The sequence below is a fragment of the Girardinichthys multiradiatus genome, chromosome 4 (genome assembly GCF_021462225.1).
Source record: "Girardinichthys multiradiatus isolate DD_20200921_A chromosome 4, DD_fGirMul_XY1, whole genome shotgun sequence".
Lineage (NCBI taxonomy): Eukaryota > Metazoa > Chordata > Actinopteri > Cyprinodontiformes > Goodeidae > Girardinichthys > Girardinichthys multiradiatus.
This window is the reverse complement of record NC_061797.1, coordinates 7,467,373-7,485,234: the sequence shown is the minus strand read 5'-3', so window position 1 is coordinate 7,485,234 and position 17,862 is coordinate 7,467,373. Positions and strand designations below refer to the sequence as shown.

Sequence of the window (17,862 nt, the reverse complement as noted above, 5' to 3'; positions counted from 1 at the left end):
TTCTGATTAAAGACGTTAATTGGTCTTGCTGAAGTCCTCTGTGATGTTGTATGACTTCTGTGGACAATAAGAGAATCTTAGAAATTGCAGGATGTGCTCTGTTGACTTTCTTCACACAAGAACTTTTATTCATATACCAATTACAACTAATCACAAGAATTATTGAAGCATGGTTTAAATATTGGCAGTTCCTTCTTGTCATGGTAGTTTGTATTCGTACTCCTGAAGCACTGACATATGCTTATGCACAGTAGCACCACAAGGGAAAATGTGTTCTCATTTAGTTGTTTATCTCATATGGAGTCTGAAAGGCCTGGTAATAACAGGCAAACAGGAAGGGAACCATCATAAATGCAGAGATCAAATACACCCACAGACACACACATACACCGACATGACACACACACACACACACACACACACACACACACACACACACAAACATTTGGCTGTAACTCAGATCCCATGGCTCTCACTCCAGCAGTGAGCTCATTAAAATGTGCAAGACGACTACTCTTGTCCTCATGCTTTTTCATCCCTTCTCCAACTCTTCCTGCTTCTTTTGTTTCACATGTCATCGTTCTTCTTCATTACAAACTATCACAAGCTGGCTCTCTTCATGCTTCTCTCCTGGTGTTAGTGTGCAGACCCCCTTACTGATTTGGAATAACAGTAAATTTAGGTTCTCCAAACACACACAGCTCGAAATGCTGCTAGACTTCCATGGTCCACTCATTGCCGTGCATGATGAACACTTCCTAGCATGTTTATGTCTACAAATGTGTGTATTCAGGGGCTGTGTCTGCTGAAGGAATGGTTGCCGGGTAGAACAAGAGGAAAGAGGGAAGAATTTGTTAATTATGAAGGAGGGATTTTTCTCTGGATGGGAGTAATACACAGCTTAGATTTGTGTGTGTGTGTGTGTGTGTGTGTGTGTGGGGGGGGGGGGGGGGGGGGGGGGGGGGGCGCATGTGTGTGGTATCTTATGTGGGCGGTACATTTTTTGGTTCTTTGAATCCAAGAGTGTGGAAAATGAATGACTATACTGGTGATTTCCAAGGCAATTAGAATTTGTCAGGCTGATCAGTCTGATCAAATAAATACAGCAAAGAGAGGCATCTGTTTCTGTACTAATGCAAGACAAGCAATAACCCTACTGTACTGTATGCTTATTAGAAGGCACAGGTATATATTTTTTTATTCAATAAATATTTACTCTTTTTGTCAGTTCATCTAACAAATATAAACACATTATTATTTTGTAGGACATGATAACATGTCTACAGACACTCATTGAGTGTAGTAGATTGAATGAACGATGCTCTTTATTGTTAGTTATTTGAGATATACAGTCCCTGTCTAAGGCTCACATACACTCATTCTAAACATCAATGTCTTATTCATTTTGAGCTGTTATTGATTCATTTCAACCTTAGCTTTTTCCAGTATAGAATAATTGTACAACGTACAATGTCACTGATTTTTAAAGTCAAGAATTAGGTTAATACATTTGTGCGTTATACTTGAATCGAGACATGATCAAAATTATACTTATAGGCTCTGATGTCTTCACAGAGCCCCACTAATATTGGGCTAAGTTACCCGTAGTAAATTATTCTTCAACCACATGCTTTTTTTAGCTGTCAACAAGCTTTTGGAACCTTTCTCTCTGGATATTTGATCAGTCTTCTCGGCAGATTTGGAAGAGTTTATTTAGCTTACTCATTTCAATTAAGACTGAGGCAGAACTTTCAGAAATCCAGTCTAATACTCCGCTGTTGTTTTGACGTAAAAGAATAGAACTGCTGCCACCACCGTGCTTGACTATTTGTATGGTGTTGGAGCACTGTTGGAAACTTCAAGTTTGTAGTTTCTTTTCCTCTGATAATATGCTTAAATCCAGCAGGATGTCTCCTTTGCGCCCGTATATATTTTTTCTGTTCCAGTCATTTACAGCTGTCATTCTGAATGGTCATTGGCAGAGATATAGACATTTAGTATATGAGTCTTATTCATATAACCAACAATACTTCTGATCCACCATTGTTAAATCTCAGTTTGGGTTCTGAGTATGCTGGCTGCAGCTTGTCATCCAGCAGCAAATTTCAGTTCAGCTCGACTGTTTTGGTTTTATAGGAGGCACATCTTTCTTGGTCAACAACCAATCCAATCCATTGCAGACTTTACTGTGCATGTTTTACTGAAAGTATGGATTGTTTTATTGCTCTGGTGCTGTACACAGTATAGGTCTAGACTCTGCTTAGAAAGCACAGGAACAAAATCTGCCATGCCCACCATACTGTGTAGCCTCAGCTCTGAGTACCTTGTTTGGAAGTCAGCACTGTCTGCCATTAGTTAACTGAATCAAACTCTCAGCTCAGCTTTTTCCATATAGACCTATATTCCTGAAATAGACTTGTGTTTACAGTAACAGGTTAGCTTCACAGGAAACTGGGTCTCTGAGTGCAACCGCCCCCTCACGGGACACTACTTTATTTGGGTGAAGCCAGGAGTGTGTGTAGTGTCTCCGAGAGGCAGATCTCTCTATTGTTTAAATTCTGGCTGAGTCAAAAAAGAAACAAAAGCACTTTGTTATCTGCCTGTTTGAAAGGTGTAAGGATTTTACGAGACTTTTCTCTACACAGTGTGCTAACAGATTTAATGCAAGGTTTGACCTCAGATTCGTGATCTGAGGAACTAATACAGGCCTTTTGTGGTTAACGAACAGCAGAATACTTCAGTTGTATCTGTGTGTGGGCATTTGTGTGTGTCCCATTCTGATCCTGTTTGTATTTTCCATCCAGGGGCAACCAGAGACATTGGTTCAGCTCTTACCAGGATGTGCATGAGACATCGCAGTATCGAGGCCAAACTTCGTCAGTTCACAAAGTAAGACACACTGCTTTCAGAACCATTTTTGCTATTTCTGACCTTGTTTTCTTCTCATCGTTGTGTCGCTGGTCACATACAGTTCATCAGGCTGTTGAGAAGTCAGTCTTCTCCAAGGGCTCTGTTGGAACAAAAATATTTCATGCTGTTGTTTTGTCTGCTGAATAAATTCTTTTACATTGCTCACCCACTCCATATTTGTTGGATTGTCTCTGAGTACAACCACTGGTACGCAGCATAAACCATTCAGGAAACCTCACCAAGAGTGTGTTCCTAACCACAATGTTCCTTTTTATTCATTCTCCATTCTTCTTAATGACTTTTCCACAAGAAAAAACAATTACACTGATGATTGTGATGGTTATTTTTCACCATGGTTATTCAAAACAGTTAGTGCAAATCATTCCAAATTATTGCTGTAATTCTGATTACCCAAAGGTACTTGGCAGAAAAACACTCATACCCCTGAAAAGTGGGAGGAAAATGATGCATTGTTTTTAAAGAGCTTGATTTGTAGAAATCTTTTAAAATCATGTATCATGAAGTTTGGTGTGCATTTGTTTTCAACCTCCTAGATAAAATGGATGGAGAAGTGGTAAGAAGAATGGCCTAGTTGAAAGAAAGACATAAGAAGTTTGCAGTTTACCAAAATGTAGGCAATATTGATGCTGCCACCTGACAATCTGTTAGGATTAGAAGGCAAGCATTAACACCTCCCATAAAATAATAATTTGGATTAAAACTTGAAGCCATAGTGTTGTGTACCATCTTCAGCGGGATATGGGAAATTGTAAGTTGTGTGTGCTCAGACTAAACACATCTAGGCAAATTGTGAATGCTTCTTATCTGTCTCCATTACATTCACTTGGACTGATGTATCTTGTGATTGATGTATGTGATCTTTCCATGTCTGTGTCTCCTCTAGTGCTCTGATGGAGAGTCTGATCATTCCACTCCAGGATAAGATTGAAGACTGGAAGAAGACAGCCAACCAGCTGGATAAGGATCATGCCAAAGGTAAATGATGTAACCAAGGTGAAGGTGCTAATTCATGAATCTGCAGTATCACTGAGCTCTAGCTACACATCTGTCTTTATTAACTTTACTGCTTGAGAGTAACATCTTTTATCAGTGGTATGATGTATTCCCTAATCAACATTTTGCAAGTTTGTGAAATAAGGTGTTTTTGGAGACATTCATAAAGTTTATGCAATGTGAGTTCCAAGTGGAATTAAAATCTGGAGAGATTCCTGACCATGAACACAAAACATCCAGATTTTTATCTAGGAACCTTAAGAACCTTGATTATCACCAAACTGCTGCTGAACTGTTGGGTAAAGATGTTCTTGGAAGATGTTTGGATATCAGGTTTTAGTCAGTTTTTAAGGCAAAACTGTAAGTGAACCCTAGATTTTTAGTCATTTTTCCAGAAGGCCTAAACAGTCTGATGGGGGCTTCTATGGACAAAATAATTACGTTTAGTTCTTTGCAGTTCAATCCTGGTACTTCTTCAGAACGTCAACCTCTCCTTGATATTTTCTTCGAGCTAAGTGATGAATGAAGTCTTTCAAACAGTGATACATGTTTGCACATTATGGTTTGTTTTTACCTGGTTTTACAAGGACACTAAAGGGCAATAAAAAACTATGTTTCATTTTTTGAAATACATTAATTTAGTTATTGCAAAGTCAGCATTTCCAATGTTGACCATTCTTCTTCTTAAGTTGTTTCCCTTTGACATCTAAACATCTGGAACTTCACAACTCTAACTTCACAGCTCTGACTTGAACCAGTTCTTGTTCATGTGTCATAATTTGTTTAAAATAATTTAAAAATCAATTTTTTTAAACTCCTGTCCAGGGTGTACCCCGCCTCCCGCCCGTAGACTGCTGGAGATAGGCACCAGCTTCCCCGCGACCCACTATGGAATAAGCGGTAGAAAATGACTGACTGACTTTTTTAAGCTTTTTCAGCTAATATAACTCTAAAATTAATTCAGATGCATGTCATCACTGTGTGCAAAAATCTTAAACAAGACGAGCCATCAGCATAAAAACTGAATCTTTAAAGGAAGCCTGATACTAAATTTATCACCTTCAACACCTTTAGTCATGACTGTAGGTTGGAATGTCCTAGAACGTGTTTTCGGAACTTGTGAATAGTGGGGAGCATACCTACAGGGGCGGTCTAACTACCAACATACTAGTACCACAATCCTGACTTCAAATTATGGATTCGGACCTTAAAAGTAATTTACTGATTTATCCTTTTTTCTCACACTAAAAAAAATCCTAATAAATAAGGATAGCCCAATTTTGAGTATTCTTAAAAAAGTATTTTGTGTGTTTCCATCTATAATGTTTTTCCTTTCAAGCAGTAAAAAGTCAACAACACCAGATTTGTGGTAGATCAGTTCAAAGTCAGTTCTGTGAAGTGCAAGGAAATATCATTTCAACAGGGGTTTTAAATTCCTATGTAAAAGCATCTCTGTTCCTCGTCTTTCAAGAGTATAAGAGGTCGCGCCACGAGATCAAGAAGAAGTCATCTGACACCATGAAGCTGCAGAAGAAGGCTCGTAAAGGTAACAGGCACCAAACTGTGACACTACAGGTCTTGTCCCAGTCACTTTGAAACTGATCATAATATTGATGTTTGTGTATAACTTTTGTGTTGTGGTTGTAGATACATTTGGAAATCAAGTTTTTTTTTCCACCACTGAAAAAAATTTTTTTTTAAATAATTACTGGATCGAGTCTGAGCTCACCTTTTTATCAACAATCTCTAGGCAGAAACCAAGCTTTCAAACTGAAGTGATTCTGAGTTTGATTGACTAAAATGGAATAAATTGTTGGTTTATGGTGCCATCTACCGATGGTTGGTTATATTGCACCATTCAGCATATGACCTTTAATATCAGTGAAGTACCAATATTACGTCCTTCTATTGTAACAACGGTTGCCAAAAAAAATGTCTGTTAAGTACATTTAAAAAGTATTATACATACTCTAAATACATGTACTCTGTATGTACAATAATATATGTATTACATACAACAATGTTTCACAGAATTATTATTATTATTGTGAACAACAATAACAATATAATAATAAGTAGAACAGTAATGATATAGTCACCGAGTTTGTATGGCAAGAATAGTACAAATTTGATTAATATGTAAAGCAGGTAGTTTTAACACCGATAAACACATTGAAGCTTAGCATTCCAGTGAATGTGTTTGTAGATATACGGTATTTGCTTCCTCTTTTAAACTTTTACAGAGTATAGAGGGCAAGCCGAGGGGCCCTGATTCTGAAACTAAGACCAGTCTGACAGAGTCTGGGTTTCCCTGATAAGAAAGTGTTGAATCCTTCAGGTTCAGTTTGGCTGAAATTTTAGATTTTCATTTTCTTTGTCAGACAGTAATACTCCAATATTCATACAAAGGTTAAAAAACTAATTCAAATCATTTAGATTGTCAATAATTTCCAATGCTATCATGAACATAAATGAACGCTATGCACATGCAAAGAAGAACTACACACTGCGATTCAGTGTGTAAACTGATTGTGACACAGTGCATTGCAGTTACATGTTAACCATGTCCCAGCTGAAGCATGGTGATTATTATTATTATTATTATTATTACTATTGGTTCTGGACTAATTTTTGGTTGTTGCTGTATTATTTTGCACTAATCTGCAGCACAGTGGCTGTCTTGTGATGGCTTCTTTGTACTAACCTTAACAATAAGTTCAGCTACTTATGCTCTCTTCCTTCCTCTCTCTGTCTCCCTTTTCTTTTTTCCCCCAATTTTGCTTCTATTTTCACTGTCCCCCTCCCGCTCTTACCTGCCACCGTCTCTGTCTCTCCATCCCTGTGGCATTTGTCTCCTTATAATAGAGATGCAGGGTAAGTATCAGCCTGTCACAGCTGCTTTGCTACCATCAGCTTGTCTCTTCGTCATCCTGCTGTTGTGATTTTACACGTGGTGACATGAGAGGTGTTGATATGTGTTTGTGTTACTTTAGGTGAGCGATGAAACAAGACAGTCGGGCTCCTTCCACCCATAACTCAGTATAATTTGCTAATTAATTACAGTGTGTTCTCATTTGATGATGTTACATTTATTTATTCTGCTAAAAGCAAATATCATAAAGACAAATTCAATCTCACTTTCCTGCAACAGAACGCCTCAAGATTAAGGTAAAAGAAAGGTCATCATTAAGCTGATAAAATTTACAATCTAACCTTTTATCTAAACACGCAGCCAATACAGCACTGTGGAAGTCATTGTAATTGGTAAAAGATGCTAAGAATGTTAGGGTAAACCCAGACCCATTTGATTGAATGTAATGTGCACAGCCCATAACACAATTTGTAAGCTGTGCAAACAAATATAATATAAACACCAGACCAAAAACAGGCATCATGGGATGAGTTTCATGCGGGACTCCGATACTAGTCATTTCAGAAAGCAGAAAGTCTTGATCGCTCCGATCCTTGGTATCGGCTCTGGACACCCCTACTCTATAGGGGTCACAATGTGGGTTTGTATGAAGATTGGTTCTTGTATCATGCAGAAGCCCATCAGATGTCACCAGAACCTGAATAAATGAGTACTAGTCAAATGTATTACATCCTACCAAACATATTGTATAAAGCTGTCATTTGTGACTCTCAAGTGCTGGTAATGCTGTTTAATTCATAACTTTGACATGTCACTCAAATTAAATTCTTATTGTAACCTAGTAGAGCATTTTGCACTGGTAGGAGATGTATTATCTATATACAGGAAGCCTATTTACTGATTAATTACTAATGAATGAATGAATCTAAGCTTCATCCTGACCCTTTTGGCCTGTAGTCTTTAGGAGCTTTGGCCCTTCTGGTTTTAGGACAAGAATGTTGTTATAATATTGTTATATTCTTTCACCAAAATCAAATAAGTCATGTACAGGTCCTTCTCAAAATATTAGCATATTGTGATAAAGTTCATTATTTTCCATAATCTCATGATGAAAATGTAACATTCATATATTTTAGATTCATTGCACACTAACTGAAATATTTCAGGTCTTTTATTGTCTTAATACGGATGATTTTGGCATACAGCTCATGAAAACCCAAAATTCCTATCTCACAAAATTAGCACATCATTAAAAGGGTCTCTAAACGAGCTATGAACCTAATCATCTAAATCAACGAGTTAACTCTAAACACCTGCAAAAGATTCCTGAGGCCTTTAAAACTCCCAGCCTGGTTCATCACTCAAAACCCCAATCATAGGTAAGACTGCCGACCTGACTGCTGTCCAGAAGGCCACTATTGACACCCTCAAGCAAGAGGGTAAGACACAGAAAGAAATTTCTGAACGAATAGGCTGTTCCCAGAGTGCTGTATCAAGGCACCTCAGTGGGAAGTCTGTGGGAAGGAAAAAGTGTGGCAGAAAACGCTGCACAACGAGAAGAGGTGACCGGACCCTGAGGAAGATTGTGGAGAAGGGCCGATTCCAGACCTTGGGGGACCTGCGGAAGCAGTGGACTGAGTCTGGAGTTGAAACATCCAGAGCCACCGTGCACAGGCGTGTGCAGGAAATGGGCTACAGGTGCCGCATTCCCCAGGTCAAGCCACTTTTGAACCAGAAACAGCGGCAGAAGCGCCTGACCTGGGCTACAGAGAAGCAGCACTGGACTGTTGCTCAGTGGTCCAAAGTACTTTTTTCGGATGAAAGCAAATTCTGCATGTCATTCGGAAATCAAGGTGCCAGAGTCTGGAGGAAGACTGGGGAGAAGGAAATGCCAAAATGCCAGAAGTCCAGTGTCAAGTACCCACAGTCAGTGATGGTCTGGGGTGCCGTGTCAGCTGCTGGTGTTGGTCCACTGTGTTTTATGAAGGGCAGGGTCAATGCAGCTAGCTATCAGGAGATTTTGGAGCACTTCATGCTTCCATCTGCTGAAAAGCTTTATGGAGATGAAGATTTCATTTTTCAGCACGACCTGGCACCTGCTCACAGTGCCAAAACCACTGGTAAATGGTTTACTGACCATGGTATCACTGTGCTCAATTGGCCTGCCAACTCTCCTGACCTGAACCCCATAGAGAATCTGTGGGATATTGTGAAGAGAACGTTGAGAGACTCAAGACCCAACACTCTGGATGAGCTAAAGGCCGCTATCGAAGCATCCTGGGCCTCCATAAGACCTCAGCAGTGCCACAGGCTGATTGCCTCCATGCCACGCCGCATTGAAGCAGTCATTTCTGCCAAAGGATTCCCGACCAAGTATTGAGTGCATAACTGTACATGATTATTTGAAGGTTGACGTTTTTTGTTTTAAAAACACTTTTCTTTTATTGGTCGGATGAAATATGCTAATTTTGTGAGATAGGAATTTTGGGTTTTCATGAGCTGTATGCCAAAATCATCCGTATTAAGACAATAAAAGACCTGAAATATTTCAGTTAGTGTGCAGTGAATCTAAAATATATGAATGTTAAATTTTCATCATGACATTATGGAAAATAATGAACTTTATCACAATATGCTAATATTTTGAGAAGGACCTGTAGTTCCACAATGCAGGGAAAATATACTGAAGCCACTCTTATTTATACACACAAAAAATATGTAAGAACATTTTTTGTTTTTATATATTCCTGGGCTGTGGGTCATATTGTTGATTTTGAGGGACAAACAAACGAGTTTGGGTTTTTTTTCTTTAAAAATTAAAGTTAACATTTAGAAAACTAAATTCCGTTGGGATTTGACAGACTGTACATTACGTCAACATTAAGTCAACAGGAAAGTAAGTCTTGTTGAGACACACCAGCATTAGAAGCAAAAAAAAAGCAAAAAAGCTGAAAATAGATGTGCCCCTTGCAATCTGTCCTCCAGGCCACCATACTATAACCTTTAGCAGCCAATATAAAGATGACACATTATTTCTGTAATTTAGCTTAGCTGATAAACAAATATTAGTCTAGGTTATTGTGTCACGTATTTTTCTGAGGTGTCCTCTCACATTTTGGTTGAAATGACTTTCAAATCAAATAGTCACTTCAGCTCTGCAGTATCTAAGCAACTTTCTTTAAAGTTGTGGTCCCCTGATGAAGGATTAGAGTTCAGCCTCTACTGTAGCTTTCTTTGTGGAGTTTCACTCGAAAAGATGCATGATGTAATTTGACTTCCTCTTTGAGTCCTGCATGACTTGTGTAGCTTGTTTTATTGGAGCTTTGTTGTGACACTGCAGGCTTTCTGCTGTCATGCTACTGCTCCTCTCTAACTTTCTCTTTCATTATGTCCCTGATAGTACTGACATCTTCACAGATTTCTTTGGATGCTGTAACACTACAAAGATTCATTTCATGTCATGCTTTACATGCTTTGCATTTCACATTTTTTACTAGCTAGCAGATAACATTCAGATTATCTGTTTTGTTTTCAGCCCTATGCAATGTCAGTGTTTTGACTCTGTACTGGTACTATATTGGACAGGGACTGACACTGTAACATGGTAAAGTACATTCCCCTACACTAAGATTAGCTTTTCATATACATTTTATTATTGGAGTACAAAAAGGCATAGGTCAGCAGCTATGGTGCCTTTCAAAGTATTTATACACCCTAACCTTTCCAGATTTTATCATGTGACAATTACAAATTTAAGAAGTTTAAAACAGTGTTAGGTTAGAGACGATATCCCGAGCTGTGAACCTCTCACAAACCTCTGTCCAGTCCATTTTCTAAAAATGGAAAAGAGTATAGCTATGGCTATCCACCTATACCGACAGACAGAGCAATAGGAACATAGCCCTGTCTGTCAGGTTTGCACGTACAAAACCTCACACAAACCTATTTGCGTCCGCAAAGCTTATCTACAAACTGTGTGCTAATTAGATTGTGTGTATAAAGTCAGCGGAACAGCGGGCGCAAAATTTTTAGCATGCTTGCCTGAATATTCAAAGCATTTGATAATGACCCAAACACGCAAATTTATGGGAGTAATCCCTTACCATCCGCAATGCGATTTATCAAACTTGAAACGGATTGCAGGTGCTGTTTTTGCATCTATATTTAGCACGTTTGAAATTAAGGTACTTACTGGCATGCAATGATCTCTGCTTTCACTGTGGCGAGGAGGCATAGATAGAATGAAAGACGAAGGAGAGAGAATCTTCTGTACATGTGTCAATAGATTTGGTTTGTCAAAACTGAAAATAAAAATAGATGAGAAAGAGGATTCTATGTAGGATTATCTAAGGTCTGATTTGTAGCCAATCACAAACAAAAACAATGACATATCTCCTTGCAAAAATGTTCTCTTGGGTCTGCATCATTCCAGCGTTCCATCATTCTTAGTGAGATCATTTGTGCACAAACCTGATCATGGTGAATCGCGAACACAGCTGATCATACGCCAGAGAAGCGCACAGCCTATTAACTGGAATCGCACATCATGCAAAGGACCCACTGTGTGTTGATGTTGATAATATAATTAATAAGAAAGAAATAAAGACATTATAAGGCAGATGAAATCCGTCATTTGCAAAATGGAGGCTTCGATCATTTCTTAGCAAGTGAAAAATCACCATTTTAAGGCAGCCTATTTTATGTGGTGAGAAAGACGGTGTATGCTTTAACCTTGTCACTAAACGAAATGCATTGCATTATTTTTTTGCAGCATTAAAGGCCTTTATTCTTTAAATTTTTCCAACAATAGGCAGTCAGGAAATAGGGGCAGAGAGAGGAGGAAGACAGGTCTCCGGATCCAGGACTTGAACCCAGGACAGCCGTGATGAGGACTGTAGCCTCTATACATGGGTCGTGTGCTTAACCCCTCCACCACCAGCGCCGGCCCACACATTGCATTATTGACAGTAACATTGTGTCATTGCAGGGCAACTGGAGCTGAATCAGTTTGATTACATTGTTTAAACGTTAATGTGTTCCAGGGGAGGGATAATACAGTGAAAAAATATTTTGTGTCACTAAAAAACAAATTAAACTATCAAACACGTATATCGTTAAAATATTGGCAAAACAAACAAAACAAATTCAGTGAAATCATTGGAAAATTATTTTTATGTACATAAATATTTGATTTAAATTCTTTGCAGGACGGTTATGTGATGTTATGTTTTAAAATTAACAAAGCTTTCATATACAGATTGCCAACTCCTACAACAAACACTATTTATGCTGCTATTACGTTTAGGCTTAAATGTTGTGGCTGTTTATGAACTCTGAACTCTTCAAACATATACTCCAAAACAAAAAGAACACGGTGAGTCTTTGAAAAGAATAAAAGGGAGGCAAACCTTTAATAAATTAATTGACAGACATGTTTGTCTTTTTTAATTGTTAATATTGATTGTCCAATTTCTAAGATGCAACTGTTGCGAGTTACGTCAAGCAACATAGTTATCTGTGTTCGCCCCTATGGTGTTGTCAGCCAAGACCAGCTGCTCCATGTGCGCTCTGATGGTGAAGGGCATGTGCTACTTTGGACACAGTTCTGCCCTCCTGCGCAATAGCCTGTTGTCCATCATTCTGATTAAAGGCAAAGCAGGATGTAGTCTTTGCCTCACTGGGTCCATCCGGACCCTAAACATAAAGCATCTGCTCACAGAACAACTTCAAACTCAGCCTTCTGTATGCACAGTTAAGCACCCAGAGGTGCCCTGCGCAAATGAACAGATAGGAGAACTAATCTTGTCAGGGCAGAGGCTGACAAACCTGCTGCTGTGAATACGATGAGAAAGGTTAACAAACTGTAACAGAACAGAAAAGCAGGAACAGAATGGAGCAGAAGGAAAAAATCAGCAACTGGATCATTTATAATGATGCAGCACAACAACCCCTGCATGTTTCAGGCAACACAGCTTTTGTTTGCTTTTCCTCTTGCTCTGCTGGGGCCAGTAGCAGCTAGCCGTCTGCACTTGTTTTGCACCTGTCATCCATTGCATGTGCAATTGCACGTGCAAGCTGCTCAGGGAAGATGAGCGAAGCTAAATACAGGAAGAGCACCAAAAGACATGAGACTGCCCTAGAGGTTCACCTTCCAGCAGTACAATGCCCCTAAACATACAGGGTCACTGTATTTCTGGAAAGGTTTAGATCAAAGTAAAATTATGTGTTACAAATGGCCTATTCAAAATCCAGACCAAAGTCCAACTAATATTTTTCAAGACTTGGTGTTGACATATGCTCTCCATATATAGTCTGGCGGAGCTTGAGCCATACTGAGAGGAAGAATGGGCAAAAATGTTAGTCTGTAGATATCCAAAGCTGAAAAAACCTCGCAGCAACAATAAAATGTGGTTCTGCTAAGTAAGAATACCACATTTTCTGTTATTTTGTTTAAACAAAGAAGATTTCAAACTTTTGAAAACTATAAAGACTTTTGCAAGGCACTGTAGATTTAATCCCCCACTCTTTCATTCTAGCGATTTTTATATACCAATGTCACTCCATTGTATCTCCTTTCAGTAAAATAATTTCTTACCGCATCCCTTCCTAATTTCAGGGCGAGGAGATCTGCAGCCCCAGCTTGATAGCGCCATGCAGGATGTGACCGACATGTGTCTGCTGATGGAGGAGACGGAAAAGCAGGCGGTGCGTCGTGCTCTGGTGGAGGAAAGGGGGCGCTTCTGCACCTTTATTGGCTTCCTTCAGCCAGTTGTGGTGAGGAGAAAGCTGAGCCACTGGGCTCTAATTAACTGTATAAGGTTTATGTTGGCCTGGTATAAAAACAAAGGATGTGATGGTGTGATATTAATGATCTCCAAAGTCAAAGTAGTTCAGATGGTTTCATTCTGTAATTTACATCCATTCCTTCATTCTAGGCCTGCAATTCACTAAAAATAATAAAGAATTAAAGTTTATATTTTGAAACAGTAATGTCTGGCAAACTTTTATGAAGCACAAAACCTTTCCAACCAAATTCTAATTTCTGGAGATTTGCTATAGTCAATAGTGCCCTCTACTGTTCAAAAGGTTCAAAAACTTTAAGGTTAGAAAAATTAACGTGTTGCTTAATCTTCTCTTCTACTGCCAATAAACAATACAAAGTTATATTTCTCAGCTTTAAGGATTTTTTTTTTTTTTTGGATTTGTTATTCATGAATTAAAAAAAAAAAAAAAACTTAATCAAAAAGCTTTTTAAAACAAAATGCTAGAGTGAAATTATTTATAACCCGATAAAATAAAAATCATTTATATGTTAAATCTCTAGATTTGATAAAGAGTGTGCTTTCTGTTTACAAGGGCTGTATATTTAGCTTAATTTGGGCAACATTTTGTCAATGTAGATGTCTACATAGATTATTAGACAATTAAAAGGCATCTAAATGTCTGTAACCAGGGTTGGGGATCAAACTCCTCAACTCTATGTTGTAAACTTAATGTCATTTCTGGGTGAACTAACCAGCTGCACAAGCAGCACAGGACAATTCATGGTCAATGAGTTGTAGTCCGCCACACCTTCTACCTACTGGTAGACTGGCATGTTTATGGTAAATGGTCTGCACTTACTTAGCCTGTCATCCACCCATTTATACCCACATTCACACAGTTTGATGACCACCAACAAGGCAAGGAAGGTAAAGACAGACAGATTGGGGCTTCAACCTGGCAACTCACCGGTTACAGGATGAACCCCCACCAGCTGAGCCACCGTCACTGTGTGTTGAAGGATTTAAAATGTTAGGTATCTGACAAATAATAGGAGAAACTAGGAGGTAAATATATGAAGGAGAGTGATAATGGAGACCACGTGAGACTAATTAAGAGCTACGGAAATGATGAGGGGCTCATACTCCTCTGGACACCAGAAGACCTAAAGTTTGAGGGAAGCTGTTTAATCAGTAACCAGTCTGTATTCTAATTGTGAGGAAAGTTAATGTAGCTGTCAGGCCACTGTCATGCTGCAGGTGGTAATGGAAGGGAAGTTCACATAGATGCAGTCAGACGGCAGCTGCAGTGCTGACTTTTTCTGATTTGGGGTTTTACTCTCATTAAGTTGAAAAATAAAAAAGCAAAAACAAAAAACACTTGGTTAAAGAAGCACATGACCTGGTATGTACTGTTCAAAAAATTAGAATATAGTTCAGTATTTTTTGTAACTCACTTCATGTATTGAAACTCATATATTGTTTGAATCCATTACACATAGAGTGAAATATTTCAAGCTCTTATTTATCTAAAATTCTTGAGAAAATTGTTGCTAATCAAAAGTGTGAACATTTATACAGCAATGACCTGTTTGAAGAGTTTCAGTCAGGTTTCAGAGCCCATCATAGCACTGAAACAGCTCTGCTGAAAGTCACTAATGATATTCTTATGGCCTCAGATAATGGACTTGTGTCTGTTCTGGTTCTGTTAGATCTCAGTGCTGCATTTGATACAGTCGATCACAATATTCTCTTAGAAAGGCTGGAATATGCTGTAGGGATCAGGGGAACATCGCTAGGCTGGTTTAAATCTTATCTGTCTGACAGATTCCAGTTTGTTCATGTAAATGATAAATCATCTTTAAACTCCAGGGTTAATTGTGGAGTACCACAGGGCTCAGTACTTGGGCCAATTCTCTTTACTATATATATGCTTCCAATAGGTCAAATTATCAGGCAGCGTGGGATAAATTTTCACTGTTACGCTGATGATACTCAGCTTTACTTATCCATAAATCCTGATGAGCCCAACCAGTTAGATAGACTACAAGCATGTCTTGAAGATATAAAAACTTGGATGATGTTAAATTTTTTGCTTCTAAATTCAGACAAGACAGAAGTTGTTGTCTTTGGACCGGAGTCCTTAAAAAAGAAACTGCTTAGTCAATCACTTAACCTGGATGGCATTAAATTGACCTCTGATAATAAAGTAAAAAACCTTGGTGTTACTTTTGATCAGGACATGTCATTTAAATCCCATATTAAACAGGTTTCTAGGATTTCCTTCTTTCACCTCAGGAACATTGCCAAAATTAGAAATGTCCTATCCAGGAGTGACGCTGAAAAACTAGTCCATGCATTTGTTACTTCAAGGCTGGACTATTGTAATTCTTTAGTATCAGGATGTCCACAAAATGCAGTTAAAAGCCTTCAGCTGATTCAAAATGTTACAGCAAGAGTTCTGATGAAAATTAAAAAGAAAGATCATATTTCTCCTATTTTAGCTTCCCTTCATTGGCTCCCTGTTAAATCCAGAATAGAATTTAAAATTCTCCTCCTCACATATAAAGCCCTTAATGATCTAGCTCCATCATACATCAGAGATCTGATTGTTCCATATGTTCCTAACAGAGCACTTCGTTCTCAGACTGCAGGTTTCCTGGTGGTTCCTAGAGTCTCTAGAAGTAGAATGGGAGGCAGATCCTTTAGTTATCAGGCTCCTCTCCTGTGGAACCAGCTCCCAGTTTTAGTCCGTGAGGCAGACACCCTGTCTACTTTTAAGGCTAGGCTTAAAACTTTCCTTTTTGATAAAGCTTATAGTTAGAGTGGCTTAGTTTACCAGGGAGGGAGCCTTCCTCCATCCCTGTTGGTTGGAGTAAGGGGGAGTCAGGTTTAGCCTAAACCGGCTCAGTTATGGTTGAGGTGCAAACACACCCTCCATTTCTGCTACCTGTATGACCCCTTCTCTTTTTTCCGATGGTTGTGATCAGTCTGACAGAGAGAGGTATCCCAATCATTGTGGTTTTTAGTATAACAATGACCATCAGTGGGACCCTTTGTGGTGCCTTGTGACGACATTGTTGTAAATAAGCGCCGTTTAACTAAATAATCTGAACTGAAACTATCTGTGTAGTTATGCTGCTATAGGCTTAGGCTGCTGGAGGACATAACGACCACTTTCACCCTCTTCGCTACATTCTCACACTACTCTCCAATTTTGCATTATTTGCTGTTATTTCAGCTTTTAACCTTGTTCTCTCTTTTCTCTTTCTAAAAGCTACACCTGGCCTGGCTCTGTGTCTGCCTGTGACACCTTTCTGGAGAGGGCAATTGTCCGAGCTTCTGCTGGCAACAACTTAATGCTCACCCTCTACCGATGATCCACATAGCCCTGTCTTTTAGTGTTTAACCCTTTCTCTCTCCTAGACATGGCGATTGACTGAGCTTAACTGTAACAAACTCTATGTGCTCTCTTTTAGACTCTAACCTTGAAAACTGGCTCAGAGTTTATCTGTTCTTTCTTTCTAGGTGAAACGACTAAAGGAGCTACATCCATTAACATTTACTTTTCCTTCCCATAGAAAGTACTCCTGGATCAGTGCTTCTGTGTTCTTTTTGTGTCTCTGCTCTGTTCTCTCAAACCCCCAGTCGGTCGTGGCAGATGGCCGCTCACACTGAGCCTGGTTCTGCTGGAGGTTTCTTCCTGTTAAAAGGGAGTTTTTCCTCTCCACTGTCGCTACATGCATGCTCAGTATGAGGGATTGCTGCAAGTCACTGACTGGATGCAATCTGCTGGGTTTCCTTAGATAGAAAAACTTTTTATCCAATTTGAATAAAAAGCTAACTCCGACTGCACTATTCAATGGTTAGGATTAATAGGAATGTATGTACCTGACTTTTGTGAAGTGCTTTGAGACAACATGTGTTGTGAATTGGCGCTATATAACTAAAACTGAATTGAATTGAATTATTTATTGTACATTTTCATGATGGCTTAAAGACAATGAAAACCCAAAATGATGTGAACCTCACCATTATACATCATAAGAGACATGACTTCACTAAACAGTGTGGGAGTTGGGATTGCAAGAGTGAAAAAAAATGCTGTTCAGCTGAACTCCTTGTTTGTGTCTCATTGATCAGAATGGAGAAATCTCCATGCTGGGAGAGATCACCCACCTCCAGGCCATCATCGATGACCTCACTGTGCTGACAACTGATCCCCACAAACTGCCCCCTGCCAGTGAACAGGTGAACAGCATTAACATCTGGCAAGGTTCTGAGCAAAGAAAAAACAATAACCAG

The 17,862-nt window shown here is 39.0% G+C and overlaps 1 protein-coding gene across 1 annotated transcript in view; it reads left to right on the top strand.

The window, feature by feature from the left end:
• mtss1lb (MTSS I-BAR domain containing 2b) overlaps positions 1-17,862 on the top strand; it is an 89,941-nt gene that overhangs the window by 46,875 nt on the left and 25,204 nt on the right. Inside the window, exons 4-9 of the mRNA XM_047362737.1 lie at positions 2,805-2,889; positions 3,815-3,906; positions 5,396-5,470; positions 6,790-6,798; positions 13,413-13,570; positions 17,701-17,808. Coding sequence (XP_047218693.1) covers positions 2,805-2,889; positions 3,815-3,906; positions 5,396-5,470; positions 6,790-6,798; positions 13,413-13,570; positions 17,701-17,808 — 527 coding nt within the window. The remainder of the gene's footprint in view (positions 1-2,804; positions 2,890-3,814; positions 3,907-5,395; positions 5,471-6,789; positions 6,799-13,412; positions 13,571-17,700; positions 17,809-17,862) is intronic.